General features: G+C 53.1%; 1 protein-coding gene across 2 annotated transcripts in view; it reads right to left on the reverse strand.

Annotated features, from left to right (window-relative positions):
- Positions 1 to 35: 35 nt before the first annotated feature.
- ADAP1 (ArfGAP with dual PH domains 1) overlaps positions 36 to 17,444 on the reverse strand; it is a 76,332-nt gene continuing 58,923 nt past the window's right edge. For both annotated transcript variants that reach the window (XM_075165249.1, XM_075165250.1), the window contains 7 exons: positions 13,452 to 13,564; positions 11,259 to 11,405; positions 5,328 to 5,411; positions 2,862 to 2,924; positions 2,380 to 2,451; positions 1,703 to 1,931; positions 36 to 1,303 (listed from right to left, as the gene is read on the reverse strand). In XM_075165249.1, coding sequence (XP_075021350.1) covers positions 1,275 to 1,303; positions 1,703 to 1,931; positions 2,380 to 2,451; positions 2,862 to 2,924; positions 5,328 to 5,411; positions 11,259 to 11,405; positions 13,452 to 13,564 — 737 coding nt within the window. In that variant the 3' untranslated portion in view covers positions 36 to 1,274. The remainder of the gene's footprint in view (positions 1,304 to 1,702; positions 1,932 to 2,379; positions 2,452 to 2,861; positions 2,925 to 5,327; positions 5,412 to 11,258; positions 11,406 to 13,451; positions 13,565 to 17,444) is intronic.

Here is a 17,444-nt window from a genome sequence, read left to right on the forward strand (position 1 = left end):
CTCCCTGCCCTGCCCCAGCACGACACAGCCACGGCTCTGACATAATAATTTATTGGTTCGAATGACATTTAGTACCACAGTTGTCTTACCAGTGACAGAACGAATGCATACAGCCGATGAGATGCTCTCATTTACACACACCAACGTAAGAAACGCGTCGGACGGGTCAGTGTCTGGGGCTGGTACTTCAGTGGACGCTGGAAATTTCATTTTTGGGTAAAAATCCAGCACATGGTGTGCAGGTCCCAGCCCGGCCCGACCGCAGGAATTACAGTGCTCAACACAGCGCTGAAACGTCACTTCAAGCAGGTTTGTTTTTTTTTTTGGCAGGGGAAAAAAAAAAAAATCAACCAAAAAAATTAAGAGAATTATTGAACCAAAAAAAAAAAAAGTGCAACCACCAGTTTGGAGAAGCAACGTGCCTGTCAGCAAAACTGCCCCTAAACCTCACCCCCCCCAACCCACACCGGGCTCCCGAAACAGGGTGAACCCCTCCCGAGTCACGAAACGGGAACCTGGGGAGCACAGGCACAGCGGGGCGGCGATGGGGGCACGAGCCCCGACCCCAAAAGCTTTGCTCCCCGGCATCGCCTCGTGGCTCGGTGTCCCCCTTCTGAGCACCCCTTCTCCGTGCCCTTCGTTAAGCAGATAACGAGGCCAACGATGCCCATTTCCTCTGTTCCTAGATCCCGTTTGGCCCGAGCCTGGGTACAGCATCACCACCGCTCCCCGGGGAGGTCATTTACTTATCATTTACCCCGAGGCCCTCGGGAGGCTCAGCCGTTTCGCACGTCACCGTTTCGGGTGTTTCCAGGTTGTTGCTCTGCGTCCCACGAGGGTGTCACAGCTCAGGGGCTCGCAGCCCCCCCGGACAGGGCCGGCAGAGAGCCGGGGCTGCGGGGACGCTCAGCGCCCGCCCGCGTGGAGCAGCTCGTGGGGAGAAGCCCCGTCTCCCCCGAGACACGCCGCTAACAGTCTGTCTTTGCCATCCCGCCGAAGCCGCGTGGGACACCCCTTTCGGTGGGTGTGGGGTGACGGGCCCGCATCCCACGGAGGGGCCACAGAGCCGAATTTCGGGTTGGATCAGCATCTTCTCCGACATTTCGCTGCCACCCTTGGTTTCCGACATGATCAAGTGAATGATGAGGGGAAAGGGAAGTAGTATTATTATTATTACTGTTATTATTATTATTCATGATTTTTAACATTTCAAATAAAACCACGTTGTGTTGTAAACAGAAGCTCACTCCTCAGGTCTGCCCAGCCAGTCCCAGCTAAGGTTTATGTTTGAAATGGGCTTCCACTGAAAGAAGAAAACAGAGGAAATAAAGTTAAAACCAGGACAAGCACTGGCAGGCGGCGACAGCCCGGCGCAAGCCCACCCTGCGGACGGTCCTTGTCTTGCCGATGCTCCTTGGCTCCGATTATCCTTATAACTGGGTGACCGATCATCCTTATAGCACCGTGGACATCACGCCGGAGGCGATGAAGAGGGAAGGATACCATCCTCCTCCTCCCAGCGTGAGCCCCTCTCTGCTTGGACAGCCTTTGCATCCTCCCCGGGGCAGGGAAGGGCTGCCCCGCTCACACCGCACAGGAGGGAGCGATGCTGCTGCCTCCCCAATCCTTCTCCCATCCATCCCATCCTCTAACACAGGAAATAAATGGGCCGAGGCTGACCTCAGCCAGCCAGCGAACACACCTGCGTATTCCTGAGGCAGCATCGGTCGGCTTATAACTTTCTGAAAAGTCGTAATCCACTCCAGCTGGTCGTCCTCCGTCTCGCAGGCGAAGAGGAATTTCCGATCCGGGGTGACGATGGTTATCCCGTGCTGCCAGTGGTTTCCCTGCGTGGACGGCGGGAGCCCTTCCAGGACCTTGTAGCTGTTTTCCTTGCTCCCGATAAAAACTTCCCCTCTAGCAAAGGCATCCTAGAGACAGCGGAGCGGTCAGGCAGGCAGGACTGAGAAGGGAGCTCTGCGTCCCGGGCAGCCAGGACGCGGCTCACCCTGCGCCGCCCAGCAGCCCCATCGGCAAAGCCCAGCAGCCACACACCGAAAGCGCCAGCCACCCCACGAAGCCTCACTCCAGCTCCTCCCGGGGCAGCCACAATAGGGGACCAACACCAGGGACCCAAATTCCAAAATCTGCAGCTGGTGCACAGGGTTTCCGAAGCATTTTTGGTGAGTATCTGTGCATGGGGCTACTGCACGCTGGACACCAGGCAGATCCACCTGGCAGGGACGGCTCAGCACCCTCTTGGCTCTCCCACTAGCCTGAGCTTCACTGCATATTATTATTACTACTACTACTACTATTACTATTATTACTATTATTACAGATAATTCCCAACAGACGGCCCAGGCACCTTCATCTTACCAGGGGATCTTTGAAATACATGAGCCGGCGGTCATCCATGGTGAACCATCGTTTCTTGAATCCCTCTGTTTGCTGAAGAGTCAAAAAAGGCCGGATTACACACCAAAGCAGCACAGCTCCTTGGTTACGGGGCACGACCCAGCAGGATCAAGGCACTCGGAGGAGCCCGATGGACTGGGGGACTTGGGGACAGGCGGCTTCTGGGCCACCGCGAGCCACCACAGCCAGGCTCTGGGCCAGCCAAACCAGTGGGGCTTGCAGGAATGGGCAGTGAGAGGGGAGATGGGGCGGTTGGTCTGTGAAGAGGTTCTGGATTTCTTTTAACCTTTGCTTCCAAGTGGGGAATGTGTATTAATGCATTCACAGCGTTAAGGCTTTGCTTCTCCAGCGAGGGTGGGTTTGTGCCACCAGCGGACCCTTCTCAGCCCCACACAGAGCAAAACTCGTGTTTAGAGGGACCGCAGAAACGTTTTATATCCTACCTTTGGCCCCGTTTTCTCCATGTACCCTTCCTTCAGGTAGTTTCTAGAAAGCTTTGGCACCAGCTGGAGCAACCACAGAGGAGAGAAAAGAGAGCAGCGTCAGATGAGGGAGCTGGGGGGGTCACCGGGCGCGGGGCTGGGCTGGGGGGGTCATTGGAAGGAAAGCCCACGCCGAGCTCGCCCCCGGCCCCGAGCCCACCCAAGACGGCTCTGGCTGAACGCTTCAGTCCCCCTTCTCCAAAGCCCTCAGAAGAAGCGGGTGCAGAAACATGAAGCATCTTTAAGCACTTCGCCAGCAAAGCAACCAGCCTCCAGGAGAAGCCCCCGCGCCAAATCCCACTTCACCAGTCAGCTCTGGGGATGCCTCTCCCCCACCGGTCGCAGTGGGAGCTCCTCACACGAGCCCCAAAATACAATTTGCCTTTAAAACCCCACGAACAGACGCTGCCTGTGCACACCCCCCCTTCCTGCAGCTATTGCTGACAACCCCTACCAGCGCCGGGGATATTTTTAACACTGCTTAGTGAAGACGAGCCTGTAGCTGCGAGATCTTTGCAGATGCCTCTAAAAGCCTCATGAAAGATGACGAGTCTCACCAAAACCGGGGCCGACGAGCCTGGCCACGCGCCACTCTGCCTCCCCACCCCTGCTCCTGCCTTTCATTTAAACAGGTTCTTAATGGCTCCGCTTGCCAAACCGCACTCCCGCAACACCTAATTCTGCCCAACAGCAGCTCTGGTCGAGCAGGTGTGTGCTTGTAGGGCAAAGACACCCCAAAACACAACAGCCCAAGGAATCACACAGCCGCTCCGCAGCAGCCGGGAGCATCTTCACCTCGGTCGCTTCATCGTGGGCAGCAAAGGGCTTTGCAGCATTCGTAGCCCCAGCGTTTGTCCCCCAGGATGGGGCTCAGGACACTTTGCTGAGCACGGAGCTCATCACCCTCAGCTCAGAGAGGTTCCTCCACCCTGGAGATGGGTCCCTGGAGCATCCTTCGGAGAACCTCACTCCCCGGGAGCTGCAGAGGCAGCCTGGGCATCCTTAGGGCGGTGTGAGGGATTTATACCTCTCTACTGCATTTAACCTGGCTCCTGTTTAAATTTAACACCTTTTCATCTCTCTGGCAGGGGAAAGGAACCATAAATTAGATGCAAATGATGGCAACACCCAGGACTGAGCTACCTGGTGTACATAACGCAATCTCTGCAGAGTTGTCCCCGAGCTGAACGCTCCGAGGGGTTGTGCTCCTAAGTTAAACCTCGCTGAATGTTACACTCCTCTGTTTTCCCCCAAAGAATAATTGATGAGAAGGGGATGGTAAGTAAAAATCTAAATAGTTTCTCTCCCTATGACCCTGCCAGGGGGTGAGCATATAAACCCTCTCACTGCTGGACAAATGACAACTCTATTAAGGTCTGTGGGGTTTTTTGGGGCAATTTGATTCAGATGTGCCAACCAGCTCTAATAGACGTAGAGGATATGGAGAGGGGGAGAAATGATTAAGGAAAGTATACGCTGCACAGCGACTGTACTATAGCTGGCTAACGAGGCTGCTTTTAGGGTTTTTCATATTTGCCCGGTTTAACTTCTTAACAGAAAGCAGTCTGAAGTCCCTCGTGCCAAGGATCACCAGCCGTGGGACCGTTCCTTCTCCTCCCCTCATTCTCCCCAGGGATTGGGATGATCTGGGGCAGCTGATGGCGCATGGGTCTGGCGGGAAGGCTTTGGCTCCGGAGGGTCCTTGGGGTGGCCGGGCAGCCGCGGGACAGAGCCACCCTGCAGCCCAGGGCCAGCCCCGGCCGCCGCAGGACCCCTCCAGGTAATTAACAGAAGGCAGGTAATGCAATTAGAATTCAAAATCTACGAAGTCAAGGAGGTAACAGAGTAACCACCGACAACAAAAAGCCCAGAGCCAGTGACGTTGCACAGCAATTGCGATACAAGGCACCTACCGTCAGCTTGCACCAGTACAGCCCCTAGTATTACATTAGCAAAAGAAAATGCAATTAGCAGTCCCAGCTCCCGGAAAATACAAGGCAGAGATTCATAAGACAGGCTGCAATGACCTGCACACAAGAACTCATCCCAGAGGCTTGGATACAGCACTGACACTCTCTTGCCTTCCTCTCTTCTACCTTCCAAGCCTTTTAATATTATAGCAACAATCCTTGAGACAGACACCTGCGGCTTCTCTACGCGTGACAGCGCTGGAGTTACTCATACGCCCGACTCGCACTTTGAGGGTGAAGGCGCGTGCAGGCACGCGCACGCACACCGTTTCCAAGGCTGGATGTTGGCAACAGAGGTGCCGCACGTGGGCTCTGCAGCCCACCACAATAATTTCAGCCCAGTAATTGTAAAAGACTCTGAAGGATGGAGCACTCTCCAAGCCTTCCAACTTGGTAACAAGATGCTAAAAATGAGCAAGAGGGGGGGGAAAAAAACAATAACCGCAGAAAAACTCACATCAACATCGCTGGCTCCAGGGAATGCCACTTGTAAGTAATGAAAACGTGCTGCCCGGATGGCGTTGAACCAATCCACTATTTCCTAATAACGAGAAAGAAAAGCATAGTGAGTAACATAGTCTGCACATAAAATAATGTGATCCTGCTGCGTTTCATCTCTCCCATCACTTTGTCCCACGTGACAGAGGGCAGTTTAGGCGGCAGTCCTAAAAAAAAAGATAAAATGCAGACATAAAAGAGGGCAGCGAAGGGGTGAAGGACGGGGAACACCCAGGCTTCAAGATGTGCACGGAGCTCTGCAGACCCCAGTGAGCACCAAGGGGCTTTCCGCGGAGGGAAGGATTTAAATACATCTCTGAACTGACGAAACCAGCATCAAATCAGCATTTGAGATATCAAGCCCAGCGTTGAGTTTGACCCTAGAAACGCTGCTCGGCTCGTGCTGGCTGGGTGCAAAGCCAGCCCAGCACCCCTGCAGCCTGCCCACCACCCTGCCCGCCCGGTCCCCCCGGCAGCCGCAAGCCGACTGTGGGCAGGACATGCGAGGAACGCCTGAATCCCACCCAAATTTTGAGGCCTTAGCGACATATTCCAGTGTTTTGCTAAAAGAGTGGCCAAATATCTGTTTACCTCTGTACTCCAGTGTACCAGTCGTATCCCCGAGTCCTCTAGGGACAAGCACAGTGATACTGAAGTCCCAGCTCAATTCCCAGATGCTCTGGCACTTCTACCTTTCCTTGGCAGAAATCTCTCTGGTTTTTTGGTGGGGTTTTTTCCCTCTGAAATAGTTGGTTTATAACTAACTTCTTTTTAAACCCATCTATTCATTTGTCTCTGCTGAGACCCGCAGAGCTTGTGCTGCACTGGCTGCCTTTTTGAAGGTTTCACTGAGGAACGCCCCATTAATTTGAAGTGATCCGCACAGGGAGCTCTCGGAAAACTGCCTTGGGGTCCGAAGGTGTGGGCAAAGGAGGGAGCGTTGGAAGGGAGCTGTAACCGCCGCCCGCACCGGGATGCTGAGCGGCGGGGAGCCGGGTGCTGAACTATCCGCCTGTCATTAACGCACGCGAAGCCTCGCACATCAGGGACAGGTTCAATGAGCCAGACTTGATCCTAAAATAAACACTGCCAGGCTTTCGGGTGAGGTTGCTGCAGGAAAGACCATATCAAAGTAGAATTCGGCCTTCGGTAATATTTAAACTTTTTTATGCTTTAAAAACCGATTGGGGAGAAAAAAACAAGGCTCTTATGTGTAATTTTGGAGATCTCAGTTTTAACGAGTCGAATTTGAGGTATCTCAAAAATGGTCTAACATGGCAAATAGCCACCCTTTAGAAGTTCAAACGCTTTGCTTTGGCTTGTTAATCATCTACTTCAAGCTGAAAGGAAAAAAAACACCCCACATAACAGGACATACACAAACAATGTTTTGGAAAACTCTGACCTACTTGTCTGAGGTTTTACTTACTTATCACTTGCTTTCCTACCCTAAGCAGCTAAGCAGACCCCAGATAGCAGCACAAAGAGGATCAGTGAGAGGAACTGGCTCCTGAAGTTAATGACGACCAAACCAGGACCAAACCATTACCAGGAGGTAGTGAAAAATAGGCCGTAATGTTACGATGTTGGTATTTCATACAGTCACCCACTGGATGGCTATATGAGAGAGACAGAGAGGATGGATAGATAGATAGATATGCAGGTCTCCTCCTCGATCGTGATGTGAGAGAGGGTTTCACCCTGCAGAAAAGCAGAGGCTGAAACCCTCACTGGCTTCCAACAGTCGATTGCTTCTTGGAGTATTGATCATCCATGGCTGGAGGAAGGGGCACCACCACTTTCTTTATACAAACCTGGACCTGCCTATGCAAAGCCAGAAGGCTCAGTTGCTAATAATTTTCTGTGTGTATAATTATGAACAACGCCATAGAGAGAGTGAGGAGATTATATCTCATGTATTAAAACAACATTAAACTGCTCAGTGTTTTAGGATGGGAAGGTGTCATCTCATTAGCTCGTTAGCAGAGATTCCTTTCACTGATTTACGTCTCAGAGCCAGCAGAGAAAATGAACTACTCCCCGCACCTTTGCAAGTGGCTTTTCCGGGCTCTCAGCTCCCTCCCGCTCTGCTTGCAGAGCCACCCTCCGCACGCCACCTTGGTGTCTCTCCAGTCTCCGTCCTGCACCACAGCCACCCACATTGCCGTGGCAGTCTGAGACCGACAACCCCAGACAAAAACGCAACTTCTTCTCACTGTACCTCCTGCTCATGAATCCCTGGGGCTCAAGGAACTCCCATTGCTGCTGATTGACCCCCTCATGGCACTTCTTCCACCCTGAAAGCTGCTGGTGTGGAAAGGAGGAAAGGCTCAGAGGAAAGGAGAAGCACTGGGGAAGAGCGTTTTGCTACTTTGTCCGGAGAAGATCCAAAGATCTTGGTTTGCACCCTACAGAGCGGCCTTTCCTGGAGATTCAGCCCCCCTCTGAGCATCCTAAGGGCGGTGGGAACACCAGGGATGGCGGCAGCGCACCGCAGCTTTCCGAGCTGCTCCTGCTGTGGCTTCCAGGAGAAGCCCTGCAGAGGGAGCTTCAGCCCCGGACAGGAGCTCAGGGCGGTGGGAAATCCACTCCTGCAGCTTTCCTGCCTCCCACGCCCAGATGGAGATTTGGGGGTGGGTAAAGGCTGGCTCCAGCCTTGTGCCCACGGGAGGGACAGCCTCGGCAAGAAGCACCGGTTCAGGTGCCCCCAGGGCACGGGGCAGTCTGCGGGGGGGAGTCACCCCACGCCGAGGATCGGTCTCGAGCTCCAAGGGGTGCCTCAGCTTCACCCCGCTGGCTCAGTATGTCTGGTGGTGGGTAAGTGCTAACAAGGGACCCAAAGAACATCCTTTGAAGTGGTCACAGCCCAACACACATCGTGCCCTATCCCTCCAGGTGCCCGCTGTTATTAGACACCCACATCACCGAAGCACCCAGATATGCCCATTTTGAGCAGGGTGCTGGGGCTGGTTTGAGCCTCTCGTTTGCCGTCAGGACACACCGAAGAGCTGATGAAGCCACCGGGCTGAGGTCACACAGGAACTATGTCTGCAGCCAAGTCGCACGACGCTGTCCCACGCTGGGAAGCTCTGGGGTGACCCGCTTCGTCCGTCCATCTTTTCTCCCTTCGGGTGCCTTACAGCAAATGCCGCGGGGGCTGCAGGGCTCTCCCAGCTATTTGAGGGGTTGAAGAAGCACAGATGGGATTATCCCATCGGAGAGATGAGCCCGCTTTCTTCTGGGGTATTGCAGCAGAAGAGCCAAGGGGAGAACAGCATGAGATGCTCTGGATTAATGCCAAGCTCCTCAGCAGAAAAAAAAACCAACAAATCCTGCCCTGGTGGGAGGTCAGCCAGATCGGTGACAGGATTAGGCAGGGAGGGATCAAACCCCAGAAATTGGAGACAGGAGCCTGAATCAGGCTCGAGGGCTTTGGATCGGGGAGAGGCAGCACCTCTGGGGTACGAGGGGACACCCTGGGGCTGCTGGGGGAGTAGGGGAGGGAGCGAAGGGCAGCGGGGGACCGCAGGCGAGTCCCGGGGCTACCTCCGCTCCCAAGGGGGGGGTAGCTTTGGTAGCTTACCCCAGGGGCTGCGATCTTCTCGCAGCCCTCGCTCAGCCGAAGGGGCGGACCAACTTCAGGGAAGTCGAAAGAAATTCAACCTGGGCGTTATCAGATGGCATCAGAGCGCGTCCTACCAAACCACCGACACGAAGGCAGGAGCAACCGCATGAGACCTGCGAGACTGCTCCTTCCACGAGCCCCCAGCAGCAAGCTCAACATTTTAAACGCCAAAACCAAGTAACAGTAAAACCCTGACTCCGTTCCTCTCAGAGGGGCTGAGTGGACCACCAAAGCCCAGCAAACCACAGACATGGGCACGACGGTGGGACGCAGCATTCACAGGAAAGAGCTTCTTTCTCTTATTTCAGTTTAAATTGCGGCCAGGGAGGTACCCGAGAGCGACCCGAGCTATACTTTGCTGTGCTAAAGCAGCACCTGCTGACAAGCGGTGCCTATTCCACCCCATGGGACTTGCATATCCCAGCAGGCAGAGCGGATGGAGGGCAGGGTAAATTCGGGAGCAGCCCTGCCGGAGCAGCTCCCCGGGACCCTCAAACCGCATGGAGCGAGACCCCTTTCTATGAAGAAAGTCCGAGAGAGTTGGGGTTGTTCAGCCTGGAGAAGAGGCGGCTTCGGGGAGACCTTATTGCGGCCTTTCAGTACTTAAAGGGGGCTTGTAAGAAAGATGGCAGCAAACTTTTTAGCAGGGGCTGTTGCGACAGGACAAGGGGGAATGGTTTCAAACTAAAAGAGGGGAGATTTAGACCAGATATAAGGAAGAAATTGTTTACAAGAAGGGTGGTGAAATGCTGGCACAGGTTGCCCAGAGAGGTGGTAGATGCCCCAGCCCTGGAAACATTCAAGGTCAGGTTGGACGGGGCTCTGAGCAACCTGATCTGTTGAAGATGTCCCTGCCCACGGCAGTTGGAGAAGATGACCTTTAAAGGTCCCTTCCAACCCAAAGCGCTCTATGATTCTATTATGCACGTCTATTATACACATATATGCATGTGTGTGAACGCATGTTACACGCACATTTCTGTGCATGTACAAAACGAGCTGATGCCACTAATTAACCCAACCTGACACACTAATTTCCTCCTGCCAGGAACCGCATCCAGCCTCTGCAGCGCAGCCCTGCAAGCACAACAGGCATCATCCGGCTCCACCGCGCCCGGAGCCTGAGCGGCAGCAGAGGCGAGATCAGCTTTGCGCACCCACAAATGAAGAATATCTTGGGGTTTGGTGGCATTATCGGCCTATGCAGTCTGGAGGGGAGCGACTCTTCTATGAGCACAGACTGCTTATCCCTAAGCAGGGCTCCTGGCTCGCCGTGCCTGGGGGAACAGCTGGGAACGGGCTGTGCACCGAGACAATCCCGCAAATCCCTGCCGTGCCAGCCCACGAGGGATCGTCCCCAGAAAGCCTCTCTGACAGACGGGGTGCCCAACGGGATGTAACACCGAAGGAACTGTGGCGGCCAGAGGAAAGTAGACGCGATGTGAACTTGACAGCTTTAGGCTCTGATTTCATGGCCCCTCCAGGGCTGCTGATATTTTATGGGGAGCCCCAAATATTTGGGGGAGGGAAGAAAGGAGGAAAGATATTAAAATAAGGCTGTGAGATGGCACCCACTGCAAACTCGCCTGGGTCTGCTCTCTGCATGGACACCAGTCCGCCGAGACAAGACCCACGGGGCAGCGTGGTGACTGTCGCTGTTCTGCATGATGGCCCCACAGGCTGGGACCCCTCCGACACCCTCCAGGAGGGCTGGGACCCCCCTCCCTGCCCCGGCCTCCACGTCCTGCTGTCCTCGTGCAAGCGACCACCCCAGAGCCCTCTTATTCATACCTCCCTTCAGAGACACAAGGGGATTTATTTCATTTCATTATTTTATAAAGTACAAGACAGGCAGAGAAACAACCAGTTTCTCAGTTCTCCTACAATCCAGTTCGCTCCCCTTTTGCGAGTCCTTAGATCAAGTCCTCTCACCTTTCATCGCTCTGTTCACCCCGCCTCCTTCTCTGGGCTCTGAGGAGCCTGCCTTAAAAATGCCTCTGCCCCTACGTCTAGTTGCAAGCAGAGGAACACCAATTCCTTCCATTTGCATCCCGTTATTTAGAAGACACAGTTTGCAACCTCCCTGCTTGGAAGGACATGACAAACACGCTCAAAGCTGGTTGTGCATCCCGTACCCCCATCCCCCCCACATCCTCCCAGCAATTCCCAGCTCAGGTGGAGCCTGCTGTACCACAGGCTGGCTCTGAACAGCATCAACCCCCCAGGACCACAACCCAACCCTTCTTTTCACCTCCGCGCTCTCACCTTGCCATCTTCGTGATAGACAAAGATGTTCCTTGTGCTATTGTCCTTCAAGTAAGTGATCTGCAGTCCGTGTGGGTTCCCGATTTTTGCAGGCTGGAAAGTCGCATTTAAATGTTCAATCTTCATAATTGCTTTGGGTTCTTTTGCCTGGAAAACACAGCTGAGTGAGCAAACACCTGAGAATTGGCTTTCAAACCAGAAAGCAGTTCACTTGGTCAGAAAAAACTCCTGATTAGCTAAAAAACCTGACTCCCTGTCCACAAAACTGCCTGGTGATGAGATATCAGAGACTTTGCTCAGGCGGCAATGAGTGCTTTCTGCCAGCCTGGCAGAATGCTCTGCTCTTCTGCAAAATTCAGCAGAGTTCAAGGGGAGAAAGGTTTCAGCCCAGAAGCAAGACGGACAGGCCAGGTCTCACGATAGGATGCTGCGCTATGAAGACAAGCATCTTCACCATGCCTCCTGCCCCAGCCTCTGTCCAACGGACCCTGACTCCTAGATCAGGCTCTTTACCTCACGATCACTGACCAGCATTTACAGTGGGACGAGCACTATCAAAGAAGAAAGAAAACCAGACCAAAAAAAATGCAGACTGCTAACTAACAGGCCACTTCTGCATCTCAAGCACTCACAGCCCGTTCATCCTTGCCCAAGAAGATGGAGGATTATCCCCCTTGCCAACATCAGACCTGGGTGCTAGGCTGGCAGGGGGCACCATGCCTGTGTCCCCACCAGTCCCATCCTCTCACACGAGCCATTGGCTTCTGACTCCGCTCCCCCGTTTCCCCTCCAAACTGGGAACTTTCTTTCCAGAGGGACAAATATATAGCTTACAGCCCACCTCGTGGGTGGGTTAGCCCAACGGTGAGCCTGGATCAGGCCCTCCCAGGCACCAATCCCACCTGCACCCTCTGTGGCAGGTCACCTGAACTTTGTAGCGTGGTTTGTCTTCCTACAAAACACCTCCAGAAGTTTATCACCCTTTCAGGACTGCACTGGGAAGTGAAGTAACAAGCGTGAACAGAACATCCGAAAAAATAAAGATTATGCTCTCGGTGACAGCAGTTTTAGGGCACAGCCAGGGGCCAGCAGAAGGTCAAGCAGTGGTGCCATGGTCCCCAGCACCACACGGAAGTCCCTGAGCTGGTGGAGTTGCAAGTGCCGCTTCGGGAACTTGGGGACTTGCCGTGGACACGCAGCTGCCGCGGGTGACCACGGCTGGGAAATCCCAGCAAAGAGGATGTGTCTAGACAGCGCCGTTCCCATCACAGCTATGGTCAACAACGAAGCAAAGCAGCTTTAAACTACTGGAGCAGTCAACAGCGACCGAATGGGGGCTGCTGGGACTTTCACTTCTCCCTCGGTCATGACTGGCTCTCTCCTGTCCACAAGATGCAATTGCACCACACCAAGCTGAAGGAGAAGACAGCACTATCAAAGCTGGCCGCCGGGCGTGGAGAAGTGTGGCTGGATGTTCCCCTCCTCTGCACGGCGTGGCTCATCATGACACCACGATTGCATCAACTACTTGAGAAAAGGGGCTGGTGGCTCGGCCTGGGCTGCTCTCAGCTGCGATGATCAGGGGAGACTCAAAGAGAAAACATCTTGGCTTCCTCCCTTACGTGGTGCAGAATAGTGGGGCGTCTATCCATTCACCACAAATGCAATTTTCAAGGTAACGGCTCCATTTCTCACTTACAAAAAATGAAATGTGCTCTGGGGAAAAAGACAAACGCTTCCACCCCTTGACGCTGCAACAGAAGCCAGGGGGCTTCTCCTCTGGATGGCTTGCCATGCCATGCAAAGGAGGTTTCAGACCCCAGTGTGAGGTGGTGATACCTTCATCGCAAGCTAGCCACAAATATGAAACCCATGTCAGCTGGATGATGCAGAGCCAGAGCTGAGAAAAACTCCTTCGTTGGCAGTTTAATAAAAGTCTTATTGACTCACCAGAGCGGGAAGGTGTAAAATGGCCGGTTAGGGTGTCTCACCGTGACAGTGGTGGTGGACCAAGAGCAAACCCTACTAAAAACACTGGTAAGCTGTACCTGGTGCCCTTGTCCTGGAGCGATCAGGGACACGAGGCTTATGAAAACTGTAAAACTATAAATAAAATGGCCTAGGAATTACTTGTTCGAAGATGCTCTTACAGTTGCGATCCCCTGTCCACATACAGCAATCCCAGGTACTCACGTCATTTTTGTTGAAGTACTTCAGTGCACCTTCCCTCTCCGATAACACGAATTTTCGGCTTAAGAATTGCCCGTTGTCACGTCCTCTCTTCCACAGAAATCCTTCTCGGTACCCTGCAGCAGAAGGCAATTGCTGAGAACCAGGGATAAAACGCTGTATTTAAAAAAAGAGCTAGGGTAAAGAAAAGGAGAAGAGCTTCGACTTCAAAACCAAGCAGACCACATGTGTGGCTGGATTGCTCAAGACATGAACAAAATGGGTCTTCTCCTTCAGATTTGCCCTTCTCACTCTGCTCTTGCTCTTTTCCAACAGCTTGAGCTTCACAGATGTCCCCGCTCTGACACCGCGATGGGGCAGGCGAAGGGGGATTTTCACCGTGCATCCCGCGCCGCAATACAGGTGAGAACTTGAGGAGCCAGGCTGTGTCCCTGCCACAGCTCCCGGTGCCGGGGATGCTGCTCAACTTACTCACATAAGTAGCACTTTTGGAGCAAGGGAAGGGCAGGCGAGATCCCTCCTCCTGTGCTCATGATGCTAAAAAATTAAAAATGGGGTGTGTGCGTGCAGGGGAAGTGGTTCAGGGCGGATGGCTGTATCAGAGCAAGGCACAGATACATTTTTCACATGGAAATGAGGAAAACGCTTGCAGTTTTCCCATTGACTTCAGGGCACTTTGGTTCAGAAAGCCACTGAGCCAGACTCGGCATCGTCTCCCCTCGGAGCGGGACCCTCCAGCCCCCAGGCACCGCGGCCAGGCAGCCCGGCTGGCCACGACGTGCCTCTTCTCTCCCCCTGGAGATCAGCCCCATGGGTGGATTTGCTGCTCGGGAAGAACGCTATTCAAAATACATATGCTTTATTTAAAACTCAAAAGAGCCAGAAAGAGAGAAAAAAGAATCTAAAAATCTTAACTCCTCAAATCAGAAAAGCAGCTGATCGCTGCCAGCACCTCCTGCAGCAGCCACAACATGCAACTTATTTCACAACAAGTTTATTGATGCCCTTACTCTAAATGCTTCAAAACAAAGAAACTCCAAGAATTGTCCAATGTAAGTTTTGGGAATATTAACAGAGTAGTTTGATGGTCGTCTTCTATTTATTTAAGGTATCATTACACAAAAGTTCCACTGAAAAAGTGTTCCCTTTCTCTCTTAGCTTCACACTTGTTAGATTTTTGCTATTGGCTCTCAGGAGCTAGGATTTTAAAGTTAAAAATTCTATGTTTTATGACAACTTTCAGCTAAATAACTAAGCTTTTTTTTAATATGCAAAGTGACTCTGGGATCAGCAGGCAGCCTCTCCTTCACCTGCCTGCTACAAACCAGTGGTGAGCAGAAATTCCTTCTTCAACCTGCTTTTCACTTCTCCATCCTGATATAGGATTGATTTAAACCACAAATGAAAAGATGCAGAAAAATCCCTCAACCAGCTCCTCAACGCTGACTCTAGAGGTACAAGCGATACAAAATGTTTCCGTGCCATAAAAACCTAAAGCAAGACAAAATGCACACAGACAGACATCTAATGATCAAAAAGACAGGAAGAAAAGAGTGATATCGACAACGGCTAAAGATGCTGACCAAAGGGAAAGTGCCCATCTAGCCAAATGTACCCTTGTTGATAGTCAAAATACCAGTTTCTTCTGCCTGGACTTACAAAACTCTAAGTTAAAGACTTTCTCCAGATCCCCAGAGAGACCTTTACCGAACGCCAGGCAAAGCCATCGACGTCTGCCGTAAGCGAGTGCAGCGGCAAAGCCCGGGCTGGTGCCGGTGCTGGATGCTACCCACAGAGAGCACCACAAATCCCACCGGCGCATCCGACAGCTGGCACGCGGGACGGCAAACGGGCTGATAACTTGACGTAGATGGAAGCGGCAGAAATATTTAAAGCAGTCAGCAGGCTTTCCTTTGTTTCTTTATTCTAGACGGGCGTATGCAGCAGCAGGGCTGTATTTTAAAATGCGGGGCCTCACCCTGCCCCTCGGAATGGGTGTGCGCTGCCACTCAGGGACCGGCACGGGTGTTTTCATTTCAGAGCCTGCAGGGATCCCCCCTCATGCGTTATTTACAGCTCGCTCGCACGAGAGAGCCAGCCCAAGCAGAGCTGCACCTCTCCCCCCGTGAGATCCAGCACTCCCCGCTGCCTGCGCTCCCACGCACCTACCGCTCCCCGTGGCCAGGCAGACCCAGCAGCGACCGAGTCCACGTCACTGCCCAGAGACGCAGACGGGACAGCCCAAACCCCCAGTTATCCCACAGCCACGGACAACTGGTGATGCCTCAGCGCTGGTCCGCCTCCGAGCCCTCCCCATCCCTCCAGTGCAGGACAAGCGCTCCACCCCACGCGGAGCATCGTCACCCACGTGCACTGGCAGCGGTACCCTGTACACCAGCCCAGTCACCCAGAGGACCAATACCAGAGGTATCAAAGGAACTACAGGTCTCAAGCTCTCTCTCTGGTCCACCCACCCAGCCAGCCCGCTTGGAAGAGACCTCCCCAAAGCCACGAGCAGAACTGGCTAATTCAGCCCATCAATCCTATCCCGACTGCGGGCCCGCTATGTACTTTTTCTAGCGAAAAGACCCGGCTAACCCGTTGGAGAGCACTTGCAGTGTCAGAAAGAGAGGAACCCACAAGGAGCAGGACTATCCGAAGTCTGAGCAAGGGGAAGCAGCCAAGAAAGCCACCGAAACCCAGCCAAGGGTGGTCGCATCTGACAAGAGCGCGGGAAAGGCCCAGCCTGATGCACTCGTATCACCCTGGTAGGAATTAATTGCTGGGGAACCGAAGCTCTGGCTGATTCAGAGTCAGATGCTGCTACCTGCCAGGCTCATATCAGCAAAAACGCTACGTACCCTATAGCAGGCTGTACGTGAGGAGCTGAATAGGAATAATGTGGCCCTGACAGGAGACAGACAGGCAGTAGGTGATGCCTGGCTGATACATTTATAAAATACGAGATTTGCTTAATGTGAGGCAGAGATGCTGCCGGGGCTCTGACGGCTGGCGATTGCCAACTGCTCTCAAATGGCAAAACGTGAAGCAGCTTGCTCTCAAAGTGTGCAGTTTAGAAACCAAGGACAGGCAGATTCTGTTTCCCAAAGGGTGCCGGTTTTTAACACCAAGCCAGCCGGAGCAGCAGCGGAGTACTTCAAAAGCCATTTCTATTCGCTCCACTGAGCGGCAGGGACGGCTTCAGAGCCCCTCCGCCGCCTCTCCGTGGCCGACGTTTGGGGAACGCTAACGTCTCATGGGGGGCTGGAGAGAGCTGGGTTTGGAGGAAAGGACATCGGTCTCAGATGAGAGAGAGGAGAGAACACGAGGAGGACAGTGACATCTCCAAATGCAAACGCAGAAGGAAAGGTGATCTTTTCCTTCAGAAACCCCCACCTGGGGCGTGCTCGGTTCCACAGAGCACTGGGCACATAGAACTCAGCTCTCGGCCGCTCCATCTCGGAGCGGTTCAGCTCCATGAGTCTTGGCTGTGGGTCTCATCCCTTCATTCATCTTGAGTGTTTCATTACGAACATCTGAATGGCGAAGGATGCTGCAGGCATTCCTTATTAAACCTGTTCCCCTCCACAACACATTTTTTGAGATTTTTCTTAACACTTAAGGGATGAAGAATACAATTACTCCGCATTTCCCCAAAGAAGATCTCAAATAATTGCAAATCTGTAAAGTCCACCTAACCCTGGCAGACGGGCATCGTAACGCTTATATAGGAAGAGAGGGAAGCCCAGAGAGGTTTGGTGAGCTGCCCAGGACAACACTGCGAGCCAGTGTCAAAGTCAGGCTGGAAACCCAGCTCTCCCTGCCCTCTTACGCAGGGACATTTTATCATTTTGATCTTCTCCTTCCAACCTTTTGTGGCAAAAAACAGTACCCAAATTCCACTCCGAGGAAGAATTAAAAAAACCCAACGCAACACTAAGTGTTATCCCTTTCCGCAGTTCACATGCCGGCTCTTCCCAGACCCCTGCAAAAGAG

The sequence above is a fragment of the Calonectris borealis genome, chromosome 16, assembly GCF_964195595.1.
Source record: "Calonectris borealis chromosome 16, bCalBor7.hap1.2, whole genome shotgun sequence".
Lineage (NCBI taxonomy): Eukaryota > Metazoa > Chordata > Aves > Procellariiformes > Procellariidae > Calonectris > Calonectris borealis.